The following is a 15,942-nucleotide window of genomic DNA, read 5'->3' as shown; positions in this document are numbered from 1 at the left end:
GTGAAAAGCTCTATAGTTTTCTAACCCAAAATTTCAATCGAGCAGTCAGAGAATCGAACCCAGGACTTCTCTGATTGGTATTTTACGTACCTTTATCGACTATGTTATCTGAGGTTTCGCAATTTCTGAAGCTAATTGTGTGCTATCTGATGCCTGTGCCATTCTCAATGCTCTCAGTGGATGATGCAGTGATGCAACCGTTCCACTTTCAATTGCCGTTCGGAGCCTATTCATATCCAGAACAAAGGTTCACTGTAACCAGTTGATATATCCGTTGTAAATCACGCTAGTCATATGCCACCCTTTGACAACATTCGACAACCGATCGTCCGACAGCCCAATCATGAACCGTTCATTCATTGTTCTTCTTTTTGGTTTGCTTTTATTTTACTCGGCATCGACGACATCAGGTAAGTATCCATGTCAGATGCTCTGTCCCTCCCTTTAGAGAATTGCCAGATTATTCCTCGTATAGATGAGCCCAATGCTACTTCAACGGCTTTTCGGATCGTCGGTGGCTACAGCATCACCATCAGTGCAATTCCCTTCATTTGTTCCATCCGTCAGAGAAATACGGGACCGCCAGTAGATAACGGCCAATGGAGCTGGTTGTGCGGGGGAACGGTCGTAAATCAGAACTGGCTGCTCACTTCCGCTCATTGCATTTTCGGCCTAGATATCGCTCGTATATTGGTTGTTTGTGGCCTACGCCAAGCCCGCACCATCCAGCTGGTTCAAACCAGCCCGGCTTATGTCCAGGGACAAAAAGGAAACGATTTGGCGTTGGTGTGTTCGTCCGTAATTGAGTGGACAATGCACTTGTTTCATTTTATTCGGTTTCTTCTACCATAGGTTTTGCTCAAGAAACCACTGGTTTTCAGTGACAACGTACAACCCATTACAATTTGGGATGGACAGCCGCTTCCATCTAACGAGGCCACAATTGTCGGTTATGGATTATCTTCGTACGACGTAGCAGGATGGCGAGCAAATGGTTTACAGGTATGGATGAAGTCATAAAAATATATTGAAACATAATCAGTTTTGAAACGCTCACTGTGAAGGCCGCCACCGTTCCAATACTGTCAAACGAACAATGTTACCAACGACTCGGTTATCTGGCTGCTTATCTGACAACTGATACCATCTGTACTGATAACGGTTCTGATGGCGCAGGGAACCTGCGTCAGGGGATTCCGGTGGTCCAGTCATTATTGCTACAGAGCAGCAAGCCTTCAATTTGATAGCGATACCATCCTGGACGGTTAGCCCGTGCGGTAGCGGACCGTCGATGCATACTCTTATTTCGCCTCACATCAACTGGATTCTCGACGTTATTACTCCGAATCTTGTGCAGAACTAAACTATTGATGTGTTCCTTAAATTGTATTATAGTGGAAGTAAATGGAATAGTGAAGTCTTTTAACTCTGTAACATTTCCCCTAAGACGCTCAGTAATAATTTATCATTAAATATGTTTTCAATGAAATTTAAACTGATTGTGTCCAAGAAATTTCCTTTTTAAATATTTTGCTCTACGTAGCTCACCAGCATTGTAGCCAAAAAAATCTGTCAGGAGGGGATGGGTCTCCACTTATCCTTGCGTGCAAAGACGTAGGATTTCCAATCCGGAGATGACGAGTTGATCAGGATGTTTTCGGGTGGGAAACATTCTTGACTCCCTGGGCATAGTGTATCCATTGTACTTGTCACACAAAATACATATTCATACATTGGCGGGCATATAAATATTTACTTATTCAGACTAAGGCCGAAGTGGCCTGTGCCGTATATAAGAGTCTTCTCCATTCGTCTCGGTCCAAGGCTACACGTCGCCAACCACGCAGTCTACGGAGGGTCCGCAAGTCATCTTCCACCTGATCGATCCACCTTGCCCGCTGCGCACCTCGCCTTCTTGTGCCCGTCGGATCGTTGTCGAGAACCATTTTAACCGGGTTACTATCCGACTTTCTGGCTACGATGCCCGGCCCACCGTAGTCTTCCGATTTTTCGCGATGTGAACGATGGATGGTTCTCCCAGCAGCTCATGCAACTCGTGGTTCATTCACCTCCTCCATGTACCGTCCGTCATCTGCATCCCACCATAGATAGTACGCAGCACTTTCCTTTCAAAAACTCCAAGTGCGCGTTGGTCCTCCATGAGCATCGTCCAGGTCTCGTGTCCGTAGAGGGCTACCGGTCTAATGAGCGTTTTGTAGATTGTCAGTTTGGTACGGCGGCGAACTCTATTCGATCGGAGCGTCTTGCGGAGTCCAAAGTACGTACGATTTCCAGCCACTATGCGTCTCCGAATTTCTCCGCTGATATCATTTTCGGCAGTCACCAGTGCGCCCAAGTACACAAATTCTTCTACCACCTCGATTTCGTCACCACCGATGCAAACTCGCGGTGGGTGGCTCACATTGTCTTCTCTTGAACCTCTTCCTATCATGTACTTCGTCTTCGACGTGTTGATGACTAGTCCGATCCGCTTGGTTTCCCTCTTCAGTCTGATGTAGGCTTCCTCCATTTTCTCAAAGCTACGTGCCATAATATCTATGTCGTCGGCGAAGCCAAATAGCTGGACGGACTTATTGAAAATTGAACCACTCGTGTTAATCCCTGCTCTTCGTATTACCCCTTCCAAAGCGATGTTGAATAGCAGACACGAAAGACCATCACCTTGCCGTAACCCTCTACGGGTTTCGAAGGGACTCGAGAATGCCCCTGAAACTCGAACTACGCACATCACCCGATCCATCGTCGCTTTGATCAACCGTGTCAGTTTATCCGGAAATCCGTGTTCGTGCATTAGCTACCATGGCTGGTCCCGATCGATTGGATCATATGCGGCTTTGAAGTCGATGAATAGATGATGTATGGGTACGTTGTATTCGCGGCATTTCTGCAGTACTTGGCGAATGGCGAACACCTGGTCCGTGTTGAAGCGTTCGCTCATAAAACGCGCCTGGTACTTCTCTACGAACTCCCTTGCAATTGGTGCTAATCTACGGCATAAAATTTGGGAGAGTACCGGCGTTCAGCAATGTGATTGCGCGGTAGTTGCTACAATCCAGGTTATCGCCTTTTTTGTAGATGGGACACACGACACCTCCCACCCACTCCTGCGGAAAAACTTCCTCCTCCCAAATCTTGGTAATGACCCAGTGCAGCGCTCTAGCCAGTGCCTCACCACCGTGTTTAAATAGCTCTCCTGGTAGAAGGTCGACCTCAGGGACTTTGTTGTTCTTCAGCCGGCCAATCTCCTCCTGGATTTATTGGAGATCCGGAGCAGGTAAAACTATGTCCTGCGCGCGTTCTCCCAGGTCCATCACCATACCGCCATCTTCGTCTGCCACATCCTCGGCCACATCGCCAGTCAGGTGTTCTTCGTAGTGTTGCCGCCATCTTTGGATCACCTCACGCTCGTTCGTAAGGAGATTCTCGTTTTTTTCCTTACACATATCAGGCTGTGGTACGTGACCCTTACGTGAACGGTTTAACTTCTCATAGAACTTTCGTGTGTTATTAGCGCGGTACAGTTGCTCCGTCTATTCACGGTCTCGATCTTCCTGCTAGCGATTTTTCCTCCGGAAAATTGAGTTTTGTCTGTCACCCACCTATATCGTGCCTTGTTCGCCCTCGTGCGGTGTTGCAGCAATCTCGCTGCATTCTTCTCTTCTACTAACTGCTCACATTCGCCGTCATACCAGCCGTTTCTCTGATCCGGGGGCACCTTGCCAAGTGCAGCGGTTGCGGTGCGTCCAATGGCGAATCGAATATCTCTCCAGTCATCTTCAAGAGATGTCGCGCCTAGCTGCGCTGCCGTTGGGAGTGCCACTTCCAGCTGCTGCGCGTATTCTTGGGCTAGTCTATCGTCTTGTTATGCCGCGGCGTCCGACTTCGACGCGTGTTGTACATCACCGAGAGTTTTGAGCGCAGGCATACTGCAACGAGGTAGTGGTCGGATTCAATATTCGCACTGCGGTAAGTGCGGACGTTCGTGATGTCGGAGAAGATTTTACCGTCGATTAGAACGTGGTCGATTTGGTTTTCCGTTTCTTGGTTAGGTGATCTCCTTGTGGCCTTGTGGATATTTTTGCGGGGAAAGAAGATGCTTCGGACTACCATTCCGCGGGAGGCTGCGAAGTTTATGCATCGTTGGCCGTTGTCATTCGATACGGTATGCAGACTACCCGGTCCGATGACCGGTCTATACATTCCCTCCCTTCCTACCTGAGCGTTCATGTCACCGATGACGATTTTGACGTCCCGCAGTGGGCATCCATCGTATGTCTGCTCCAGTGCGTAGAACGCTTCTTTCTCGTCGTCGGGTCTCCCTTCGTGTGGGCAGTGCACGTTGATGATGCTATAGTTGAAGAAACGGCCTGTAATCCTCAGCTTGCACATCCTTGCGTTGATTGGCTCCCACCCAATCACGCGTTGGCGCATCTTACCCAGCACTATGAAGCCGGTTCCCAGCTCGTTGGTGGTGCCACAGCTTTGGTAGAAGGTAGCCGCCCGATGCCCGCTTTTCCACACTTTCTGTCCTGTCCAGCAAATCTCCTGCAGCGCCACGACGTCGAAGTTGCGGGGATATAATTCATCGTAGATCATCCTGTCGCAACCTGCGAAACCTAGCGACTTGCAGTTCCATGTTCCAAGCTTCCAATCGTGATCCTTTATTCGTCCCCTAGGTCTTTTCCGATTATATCGAGTCGCATTATCTCTTATATTGTTCGTAATTATTGGTTTTCCAGGCGGCTTATTGAGCCTGCGCAAACCTCCTGTCTCGCCGGAGGGCCATCGTGTCAGGGCTGTTTAGCGTCCCACCTAACACCAGGACTTGGGCTTGTGCGCTTTGAGCGGCACACGGTCGCTTTGGTGGGGCCTACTTGCGGATACATGCAGATTTTTATAGAGGTTTAACAGGGCCCACTGTCAAACCCCACCACATCCTAGGCAAGCCTCACAACTCGCAGATGGCCTGGGGAGGGATCGTCCTTGGACATAGTCCCTGCTGCCCGAAAAAGGACAAGGACACATGTTATGGTCATATTTCTTGGGATTTTTTCAAATGGTCCTAATTGATTTTGAAAAAGATGCACGCCGAAAAAAGCTAATAAATCAATATCGATAATCCGTGAACGTGAATTTTAAAATAAACGTAAGAAACGGCTCAACGAAATCGATTTCAAGTGGTTTTTACTCGCGTGAAAGAAAAAAACATTTTGTATAAATTAGCGTTCAGCTTTCTTGAATCTTTCACTTGCTGTGTATATGCAAATCGAGTTTTCATAATATTGTAATTATTGTTCTTTTCGGGTGGCCAACACCCGGAAAATAGGAAAATAAACTTATGAATCCCACAATCCGCGTAAAAAAGCACAAAAAGCGATGTCAGCGTATAATTAACTGTATTATTTTCAAATATTTAGCTCCATTGATGATGCATTCATCACCTTCTAAATTATTTTTCATTCGTTTCATTTGTGACACACGGTAGCTCATGACTTTTTTTCTGTCATGCTACAATAATTTGTGTTACATGACCGTCACACATGCAACACGTGACCATCAACAGATTTACAGTTCAAGACAGTACATTTTAATCCACTGTACTAGACTTACCAGCAATCGATTCTAGTTTTTTCAAATCCACTGATGGATACTTCTGGTAACTTCCAGGGTAAAGGATCATCATCTAAAAATGGCATTGGATAGTTCAATTGAAGTTAATTGCCTATATTCCAGGTATTAAATTACCCGACTTGGATATTAATTTACAGATGAAGTGCCGAACCGTTCCCCTACATTATGTGGAAGATATTGATTTGAAAAATGTATTTGAGGTAACCACTTTCCCTTCGATGGGATTCGAGCCCACGACCCTCAGTTGGCCTATGTCGGTCGACTATGCGTCCAATTTGGGAATCTCGAGCCCACTAAGTAGCCGCTAGGTCGCAAAAGCCGACGGAGGACCTTTGTAGCTTAGTTGGTTAAAGAGACATTAGACAACTGTTTGGGACGGCAGATTTACTCTTAATATTAGAGTTTTCCAAAGAATCTCAAAATATCCCAAAAACTCGCAGACTCCTACCCATGCGACTAGAGTATTCATAGAAAACAACATAACAACGAGTGCACAAACCATGCATATTAGCACACACTCACACATTACATACAAACTTCAATTCAAGACAAAATTTTCAAAACGACTTATCTGCTTTTGTAAACAAAGATTCAATCGACGATTTGACGAATCTGATAACTCTCCTACGCAAACCAACACCATCAATAGGTAGGTGAAGGTTTCCGCTTCCTGTTGATGGTGTTGGTTTGCGTGGGAGAGCTATCAGATTCGTCAAATCGTCGTTTGAATCTTTGTTTACAAAAGCAGATAAGTCGTTTTGAAAATTTTGTCTTGAATTCGTCGAGCTAAATTATTGCTTATATGACTCTCTTATCCAAAAATCTTTTGTAGCGTAATAAGTAGTCAGTTCAGCACACCTCGGTACTGTATCACTAGAAAAAAAATGTATGACCTGGAGAAAGCACAAAAACAAAACATAACTAAAACCAAAAATAAAATTTATTGCATGTTGATTGGTTGAGAAACATTTTACAATACAGAATTGGAATCGATCCAAGAGCGGTAGTGAGAAATACCAACATAAACAGATGGGCGTCCAATAGAACCGCATGGCATCCATCCCCAGGATACAATACCGACCTGGGTCTGCACACCATTGGCAATGGTGTACAGTGGGCCGCCAGAATCTCCAGAGCAGGCCGAAATTCCTCCGGTCAGAGGGCCAGTGCAAACGTTGGTTGTTCCGAGGGGACTGTTTCCTTCGCCGCCATTGGCCTGGACGCAAGTATCGTAATCAATGATTGGTTTCACAACCTTCTGCAGGATGGCGGGCATCGATGGGTTGTTGGTGGTGGAGGTGCTGCCCCATCCGGCCAGAGTTGCTGGGCCGGGCTGAGCAGTTGATCCTGCCGGTTGCAGATTGGCTGGTTGGACGAAATTGTTGAAGTTCAAGTAGCTAGCCAAACGCATGACGGCCACATCCGATGGATTCACTCCACCAAGGTACTCTGGATGAACGATAGAAATATCCACGTTTACCACCTGGCGGGCGCTTTCCGTAACGGTGATATCATGTGAACCGGCCCAAATGGCGAACCGAGCATTCTCAGGCGATTCAGTGATACAATGAGCAGCTGTCAGGACCCATCGCTGGTTAATGACGGTACCACCACAGATATGGGCCGATAGAGTCAAAATCAAACGTTGGACAGATACAATGCTAGGAAACTCATTTGGGAGGGCATTGATTCCACCGACCACGCGTCCTCCACGGGCCAATTCAATGTAGTCCTTGCCTTAAAATAAATTAAGTTTATAGAATGTGATGCAACGCAGAACGGATGAATAGTACTTACTAGGCGCTGCAGAGACAGCAGCGATCAAGCCAACTAAAAGCACCAACAGTTTCATTTTCGACGAATTACTGTAGGCTTCATCGAGTAGAGCTGTACCTATTTATACATTTAAGGCAGTTCATAGTCAGAGGCACATTTTGGTAAAGTTCAAACGCTTCCGTTATCTTCAAAAATCCGCGCTACCATATGTTGATAGGCAAGTGGTTGCTTATCGTTCAGAATAACCTGCGTAATGTTCGGGAAATTCACAATATCCGATAATCATATGATTACTACTTCATCGTATTGACGCGCTACGTATGGTACGGTTATCAAAGAGATTTTCACTTTGATAAGTTTTTTTTGTAGGATCACATTTAACTTAGTTGCGGCATCCAATAAAATGGAATATGGATGCTAGATGAAAAGGCTGGGTTCAAATTCTAGTTACAATTCGATTCGTAACAGGACAACATTTTAAGACATAAAATGAATTGCCATATTTCTATCTGATATTGAGTAGGTTTGGCCTCAATTGTGGTGTTACTCCGAATAAAGAGCATAGGATTAACGCAAACGATTGACGTTTGGCGATATTAAACGCAACTCAAGCTAAACATGCTTTATCATTATTTAAATAGATTAGATTTGATTTGATTGAATTTTTACAATAATCAGCCACCTGCGTAGATATTTTTTAAGTTTCTCGATGCTATCTAGAAATCTAAATAAATAACACCAACAAGTTTCAATGCGATAAATACAAGTTTATTAGTTTTTACGCTGAATTGGCATCAATCCAATCACGATAGTGAGAAATACCGACATATACCGAAGGGCGTCCAATCGATCCGCATGGCATCCATCCCCAAGAAACAATACCGACCTGAGTCTGCACTCCGCCAGTGATAGTGTAGAGTGGGCCACCGGAATCTCCGGAACAAGCAGATACTCCTCCAGTTAGCGGTCCAGTGCAGACGTTGGTAACTCCCAGCGGGCTGTTTCCTGCTCCTCCGTTGGCTTCGGTGCAAGTATCGTAATCAATGATGGGTTTGACGACCTTTGCAAAATAGCGGGCATCGATGGAACGGTAGTGGAAGAAAGTGCTTCCCCATCCGGCGAGAGTAGCCGGACCAGGTTGTGCGGTGACGCCAGCTGGCTGTAGATTGGCTGGTTGAACGAAGGCGTTGAAGTTTAGGTAACTGGACAGACGCATCACTGCAACGTCCGATGGGTTCACTCCTCCGAGGTATTCCGGGTGCACAATGGCTTCGTCCACGTTAATGGTCTGACGGTTAGTTTCGGCAACAGTAATGTCGTGCGATCCAGCCCAGATGGCGAAGCGCGCATTCTCAGGGGATTCAGTAATGCAATGAGCAGCGGTCAAGACGAAACGTCCATTGATGATGGTACCACCGCAGATGTGAGCCGAGAGGGTAAGGATCAACCTTTGAACCGACACAATACTTGGAAACTCATTTGGCAAAGCATTGATTCCACCGACTACGCGTCCTCCTTTGGCTAGCTCAATGTAGTCGTTGTCTTTAAAATAAAGGACAATTAGTTAAATTCATTAACGTATGCACAAATTAAATCTACTTACGAGGAGCTGCCGAGACAGCAACAACTGCGAACAGGAACAATGCTAGAAGTTTCATTTTTGCAAACCAACTGTAGCTTTTGACTGCATAAGCTTCTATTTATATAACTTGGGGTTTGGGGGTGTTGCTTATACAATTATTGCTTTAGATGAGATCGTTTGTTAAAATGCATTTATTCTGATACCGAACTGATTTTGATCATAGAGAATCAGACTTAAACTTGTTTTTGTCGATAATTCTTGGCCATGGAACAGGATAATGATATTTTCACCAGTGATTTAGAATGTCTATTTGATTAACCAAACTATATTTACTATAACAAGGCATGGTCAGAAGTTTTTTGTAAGTTCGTTTGTCTTTGCTTAATCTAAATGCGGTTCGTATGAGTTTGCTTATCAAATTGGTAAGACCAATGGGTAACACCAAAGCAATGGGTTTTCACAGTATTTTCTAATCGATTGAGATAACTCCTGTCGAAGCAACGTAAGATGCTCCTGGTTCTGCAAATCATTCATATTAGCGTTCCTTGAATTATGAGTATCGATATGTAAAATCATGCAGGCTGTCAATCGTATAAAAACTTTTATTTATACCAATTTAGGTAATAATTTCATTTATCGGTGGTTGTTGGCGTTTCAGTCTATATTGTGAATGAAAAACAACTATATGTTTTTCTTTCTCCAACGTTTCGATCCTTATTGGAAGGAAAAGATCCAATAAGGATCGAAACGTTGGAGGCAGAAGACATATAGTTGTTTTTCATTCACAATATAGACTGAAACGCCAAATAACCACCGAAAAGTGCATTGCTAACAGTCACCATAAGTAAAAATTTCAACATAATAAATTCCATAATATCCGCGATACCGCAATTTTCCCGGTCCACAGGATGTTGGGTAAATTCATAAAAGAATGACCTAACTGTGTTCTTTTTTTTACCCAGATTCATGAGAAAAACGATGCGACTCTCCAGAAGCAGCAGAGTGGATTTCGAGCAAAAAGATTATTTGTGGGCAAATGTGATCGTTTAAGCATAAGCGAGCAGAAAAACAAAATTTCAATCACTCTACTTCACATATTATCATGATTAAGAACGCCTAAAGCTAAAGAGAATATGTGGGGTAAAGTGATTATATTTGACATTTTTGGAGCCACCAAAAATTATTCAAACTTGGTAGTAATTTAACTGTACACTCAAGATTGGCTCCTCCTTATGCTATCGCACAGGGGACTTTAATAACCTTTGACGTTTTGGCAAGCCACAATAATCTAACGGCCTTTTTCCGACCTCCGCACAGTCTTTATGGCCATGCTGAAGCCCTCGCCGCTCATTCGTGACATGCGTGTTTCCGGTGCGAGCCCAGTGTTCATTGTTCTACAGTACCCGTCAGAAGATGGTAACTGATTTATATCAGAACTTGTTATTGGGTTACAGCACTTTTTTGTAACAGAAGTTCAAAGAAGTTACAGCTCGTTTGGGTTTTCATCACCTCGGGCACTGGCGCAGTCTTATGCCGCGTGCCATTGACAATTGCGTAAAACCTCCACATATCGTTTCTATCCATGTTCTCCTGCGCTTCACACTCTCTTCGTGTTGCCTTTTTTTCTGCGGATTCGTTTCTCTTCTGCCCTTGCTACACTGTACCGCTCTCTGTTGGAACGGGTACGAGCCACTAGCATTCGACTCCTAGCAAAATTTATCTCGTCCGTCACTCGCTGACACTCTTCATCAAACCAACCATTTCATTGGCATCGCTGTGCAGTGCCTAACACTTCCTGCGCTGTTGTAGTAACAGCTTCGTGGATATTTTCGATATTTTCCTACAATCTGTTGACGTCGCCAGATCCGGTGGCATCTCCAATCCGCTAGTCCAGCTTCTGGTGGTACTGTTCAGCAACTCCTTCAACTGACAAGCGTTGGATATTGAAACGCATCGGTCTGTTGTTTCGTGAATTCGTGACGCTGGAGAGTCGCGCCCGAATTTTTGCAACTACAAGATAGTGATCCGAGTCAATGTTCGGACCTTTAAATGACCTTACATCTATAACATCCGAGAAATGTCGTCCGTCGAGCAGCACGTGGTCTATCTGTGAGCAAGTGTCTCCACTCGGATGTTTCCAGGTGTGTAAATGGCTGCCACACTCACGCCGTTCAAAGTTCTCACGTTCCAAGACCCGACTTTCCAATCGTTGTCCTTTATTCGTTGCCGGCTCTGTTGCCGTTGAATCAATCCGTTTGCTCTACTTTTGCCTTTCTTGGTAGCTGTAGAATTTTCGGTAGGCTACATTACCAGGGTTGCGCTACCTACATCGCGTTGAAGATGCTGACGCTTTCTAGATGCTGACACGATGCAGCATGATGTGCACAGTTTAGTTTAGAGTCCCTCGCTGGTACTTGGACGATGATCAGCCACCCCTAACATGGGGAACAGACGCTGTTTTGAGCCGCTCCTAACATGGAGGACAGACGCTCGATCAGATTTGCACCTCCGGAGAGGAGCAAATACCCTCTTCCCTGTCAGCATACGACCATAAAGCTATGTCCATTTAGAATCCGGAATAATAGAATTATCTGTATCTCGGTAACGGATTGACGTACAAGTAAGGTTTATACATCAAAATAAGGGTAATTCACTGTACTTTAAGGAAAAATTATTGATACAAATAATTTCTTCTTGTTTCTAGTGAAAATTTGCACCTTCTTCTTCATTCCTCTCATCCAAAGTTGCACACCTCCGGAGTCAGCTTCCTTGGCACATTTGTTCCACATTTTGATCATCGGAGTCGCGTCCCGAGCTGTTTTTCCACTTTTTCCACTTTTCTTAAGCTTCCGCTTCATTACTGCCCAAAATGTCTCGATGGGCCGGAGCTGTGGGCAGTTGCGTGGGTTTATGTTTTTATCGATGAAATCTTCGTTATTATAGCGGTACCACTGGATGACTTCTCGGCTGTAGTGGCAACTCGCCAAAACTTCACGGGACCTTTATGGGCTTTATGGAAGGTCGACCGCGGTTTTTGAGACATTACTCCTTGTACAGCTTCGAGTCCATCGTCTTATTCGTCACAAACACTTAGGTCTTTGCCCCACAGCTGCATATCCCATGCCAAAATCATCCGTTTTTTTTGCAAGTTTGTCCAAAAATCAAACTTAAACTTCGCAGGAACTACTCCTCGTGCTGTCACCATGTAGAATTTTTGGCTAGGAAGCTGTCCGAAATCCATTTTGACGTAGGTTCCATCGTCAAAGAGCAGGATTATCAACGTGGGTGTGCAGACTTTTTTCTCTCCTTCCGACTTCCATCTGGAATAATTTTTGAAACGCTGCACGAAACTTCGTGAAATTTATACCACAGCAAGTGGATGCCTAGGTAGACAAACCGCTGTAAAAGAATTCTTGCACTTTCCGTGCCGCTGCAATACAATAAATGATTCCGGATTCTAAATGGACATGACTTTAGTTCCCCCGATCTTCCCTTAAGTTGCTCGTATCAACAGGTTGCATTCGACGCGGAATCCTTCCTATTTTTTCGCTATTGCAAATTGGCTCGATCGGTCATTGCGTTCCGCAGTTATGAAAAAAACATTGTTTCTTTTTTTTTTCATTTTTCCCAAGGGTCCCCCCTTGGAATTTTTTTTCAAAAACGATTTTTTTTTTCAAAACTGCTGCAATGCATTCAAATGAACAGAAATAGATATGAATTGATGGAAATAACTGAATCTATCTCCCTCTCTTATGTGCTTTTCTTGTTACTCTTATGTGATTTCTTGTTTTATAATACATACACGCAAATAAATATTGCAGTAGAAACTACCATTCCGAGGCTTACCGTCGTCTTACCGCACCGTTAATGTTTTACCTTTAATTCCAAATAGTTCTGAAGTTTTTATTTAATTCATTCAGCTTACATCTAAACAGATAACCCAGGTCCGTTCCATTCTCCTACTTTGTATCTTTCTCTATATTTCTCATGTTCTAGCAATCGCTAAAACTGGAAATGGACTTCCATACCGTTTCCATTACTATTCCTATACCTTCAACTTTAGTATTCTAACAGTAATCTGCTAGAATTGGAAATGAACTATAGAGCTCGTTTCCTACATCCAATTAGAAATTCCATCAGTTACCTTCTCCTATATATCACATTGGCAGCTCGTTAACCAAGACGGACCTCTGCCTCTCCAACCTAACCCAGAAATTCCAATAAATTCCGCATGAACACGTGGCGAGTGCAGAGATATATTCGGCTTGCAGTGGACGAGTGATTGCATCATCATTTCCTCCGCTACATTGGCTTGCATTCTCCCGTGGCAGGCGCCAGTGCAACCTAACAAATGAGATCACCAGTACTTGTACATTGAAGATGGTTGCTTGTCCCAAGCAAACATCTGTTGGTTCCCTGAGCAAGAACAGCTGATCTGGTCATAATGGAGTAGCAACTACGAGCAGTCAATCAAGCTCAAGCTCAAGCTCAATTTATTCAGCTTACATCTAAACAGATAACACTGAATTAGGAATTTGACGCCACAATGACGGTGCGAGGCCACATCTCTCCATCCACGAATGCGCCCCATGCTCGCCAAGTCGTTCTGCACCTGGTCAGCCCAGTCGCTGCGCTCCACGCATTGTTGCACCTACCGGGTCGGAAGCGAACACCATCTTTGCAGGGTTGCTGTCCGACATTCTTACAACATGCCCTGCTCATTGTACCCTTCCAACTTTAGCAACCTTTTGGATACTAAGTTCGCCGTGAAGTTGGGCAAGCTCATAATTCATTCTTTGCCGCCACATACCGTTCTCTTGTACACCGCCAAAGATGGTTGGATAATGCGCATCCAAAATTTGAACACCAATAACCGTATTAAACCTTGCAAGCCTAAGTAAAACAGAAGATCAGAAAGTAGTAGAGATCAACTGCTAGTGAGGAGGTGCACACAGTGTAGAAATTATTTATTTCTAAAATCTGCCACCGAAATTGTAAGTTTTAAATGTTTATAACTGATTTCGTTTAATAAACTTTATTTTTTAGCTTTGTAGCTGACTTAAGACAATGTGCTTGTTTTTCATATCTGCTGAAAGAGTCGGCTAATACCAAACCCTCCCACAACGGCAACACTACAAAGAAATTCGTTGCTCTTATTCAACGAATTAGTTTTTCTGATGGCACGTTATGGTCTAACTTAAGTGATTAAATCTCAAATCAGATCTTCACCGCGAGATGCACGAAGTTCTATCAGGGAGTCGCTTTCCATCGACCAATAAAATGCCATCGGATAAATTACCTGAAATAGCTGATGTTCAACAAAGGAGAAGACGGACAATGCGGGCAGATGCCATCGTCACAACAATACCGTGTATCAAGATCAAGGCTTCTGCGCAATGTATTCAACTAGTTCCAGATGGTTTTATCTGGGAGCAGGAAAACCGTGTGTTATCATATACAAGGATAACGTAATCGCAAACTTCCAATGTTCCTGGTACCATTATAATCGAATAGTTACTTTGTTCGCAAGTCCCAAGTTCTTAGTCCTAAGAAGCATTCAGTAATGTAGTACAGTGAGGATCATTTTTTTTTATTTTCTGCATCGTAGGTTCAGCGCATTCATCGTACAAGCTTACTTGCAAAAGTGGTACTAGAGGTGATCAAATTTGCATTTTTTTTTTTATTTTTTTTTATTTATTTTATTTTGGGAGGAGGGAAAAGCCCTTTTGAGTTGAGCATACAAGAACTCTCTCTCAAATGGGCGCAAAACCTTCTCATCTTTTCTATCAACAGAATACAGTTTCCTAATGACAGAACTTTCTTAAAACTATGTATACAATTGACAATTGATCAATTGCTAGTGAGGAGGTACACATAGAGTAGAAATTATTTGCTTCTATAATCTGCCACCGAATTTGTAAGTTTTAAATGTTTGTAGCTGATTTCGTTTAATAAACTTTATTTTTTAGCTTTGTAGCTGATTTAAGACAATGTGCTTGTTTTTCATATCTGCTGAAAGAGTCGGCTAATACCAAACCCTCCCACAATGCATTGTGATGGTCATAAGCACGCGACTCTCGAATACCTCAAGTGATTGCAAGTCCTCCTCGAGCAGGTCCAAGTCTCATGTCCGTAGAGGACCACCGGTCTCATAAGCCATCTGTACATGATACATTTGATGCGGGTGTTAATCTTTTTTGACCGCAGTTCTAGAGCCCGTAGTAGGCCCGACTTCCACAGACAATGCGCCTTCGTATTTCACATATACACCCAAAAAACAAATCTGACAATTATTGTATAAAATCTGGGCATATACAATTCTGTAAGCTTTTTATACAAATATTGTATTAAAATAATACAAATCTGTATTATTTTAATACAACAATTGTATTAAAATCTTCCGGAATTGTATATGCCCAATTATTATATCTCTGATTTCTGTAAGGTTCTTATGCAGAATTATATTAAAATCTGCCATCCGCTGGTTGGGTGTAGGATTATTATCAGCCGTTAGCAAGGATCCAAGGAAGACGAATTCCACAACCATTCCAAAGGTATCCCCATTTATTGAACACCGCTTCCCAGGCGGGCCCTGTCGCGCTCGGTTCTGCCCACTAGTATGTACTTTTCTTCGAAGCATTCACCACCAGTCCAACTTTTGTTGCCTCACGTTTCAGGCGGGTGTGCATTTCAGCCGCCTTTTCAAATGTTCGGCCGACAATTTCCATTTATTTGTTTATTTCTGAGACTAAGGTCAGAGTGACCTGTGCAGCAAATGAAAATATTCTCCATTCAACTCGGTCCATGCATGGCTGCACGTCGCCATCTACGCAGTCTGCCGAGGGTCTGCAAATCGTCTTCTACCTGATCGATCCACCTTGCTCGCTGCGCACCTCGCCTTCGCGTGCCCGTCGGATCGATGTCGAGAACTA

At 43.9% G+C, this 15,942-nt stretch overlaps 2 protein-coding genes and 1 pseudogene across 2 annotated transcripts; 1 reads left to right on the top strand and 2 right to left on the bottom strand.

Annotated features, from left to right (window-relative positions):
* Positions 1 to 343: 343 nt before the first annotated feature.
* On the top strand, positions 344 to 1,705 carry LOC134203644 (chymotrypsin B-like). Its single transcript, XM_062678529.1, is given in 5 exon segments — positions 344 to 410; positions 476 to 786; positions 853 to 1,002; positions 1,065 to 1,181; positions 1,184 to 1,705. Coding segments are annotated over 5 exon segments (825 nt in total). The 3' UTR covers positions 1,364 to 1,705.
* A 4,915-nt stretch (positions 1,706 to 6,620) lies between these two features.
* Positions 6,621 to 7,504, bottom strand: LOC134203643 (trypsin-1-like). The gene is made up of 2 exons (XM_062678528.1): positions 7,450 to 7,504; positions 6,621 to 7,389 (listed from the first exon to the last, which is right to left on the bottom strand). Exons 1-2 carry the CDS (start codon positions 7,502 to 7,504, stop codon positions 6,623 to 6,625), a joined length of 822 nt encoding a protein of 273 aa, XP_062534512.1. The 3' UTR covers positions 6,621 to 6,622.
* A 702-nt stretch (positions 7,505 to 8,206) lies between these two features.
* LOC134203646 (trypsin-1-like) lies at positions 8,207 to 9,086 on the bottom strand (annotated as a pseudogene).
* Positions 9,087 to 15,942: the final 6,856 nt, after the last annotated feature.

This window comes from Armigeres subalbatus, unplaced genomic scaffold (genome assembly GCF_024139115.2).
Source record: "Armigeres subalbatus isolate Guangzhou_Male unplaced genomic scaffold, GZ_Asu_2 Contig2036, whole genome shotgun sequence".
In the NCBI taxonomy this organism is placed as follows: domain Eukaryota; kingdom Metazoa; phylum Arthropoda; class Insecta; order Diptera; family Culicidae; genus Armigeres; species Armigeres subalbatus.
The sequence above is the reverse complement of the archived record's forward strand: the minus strand, read 5'-3'. Positions and strand labels throughout refer to the sequence as shown.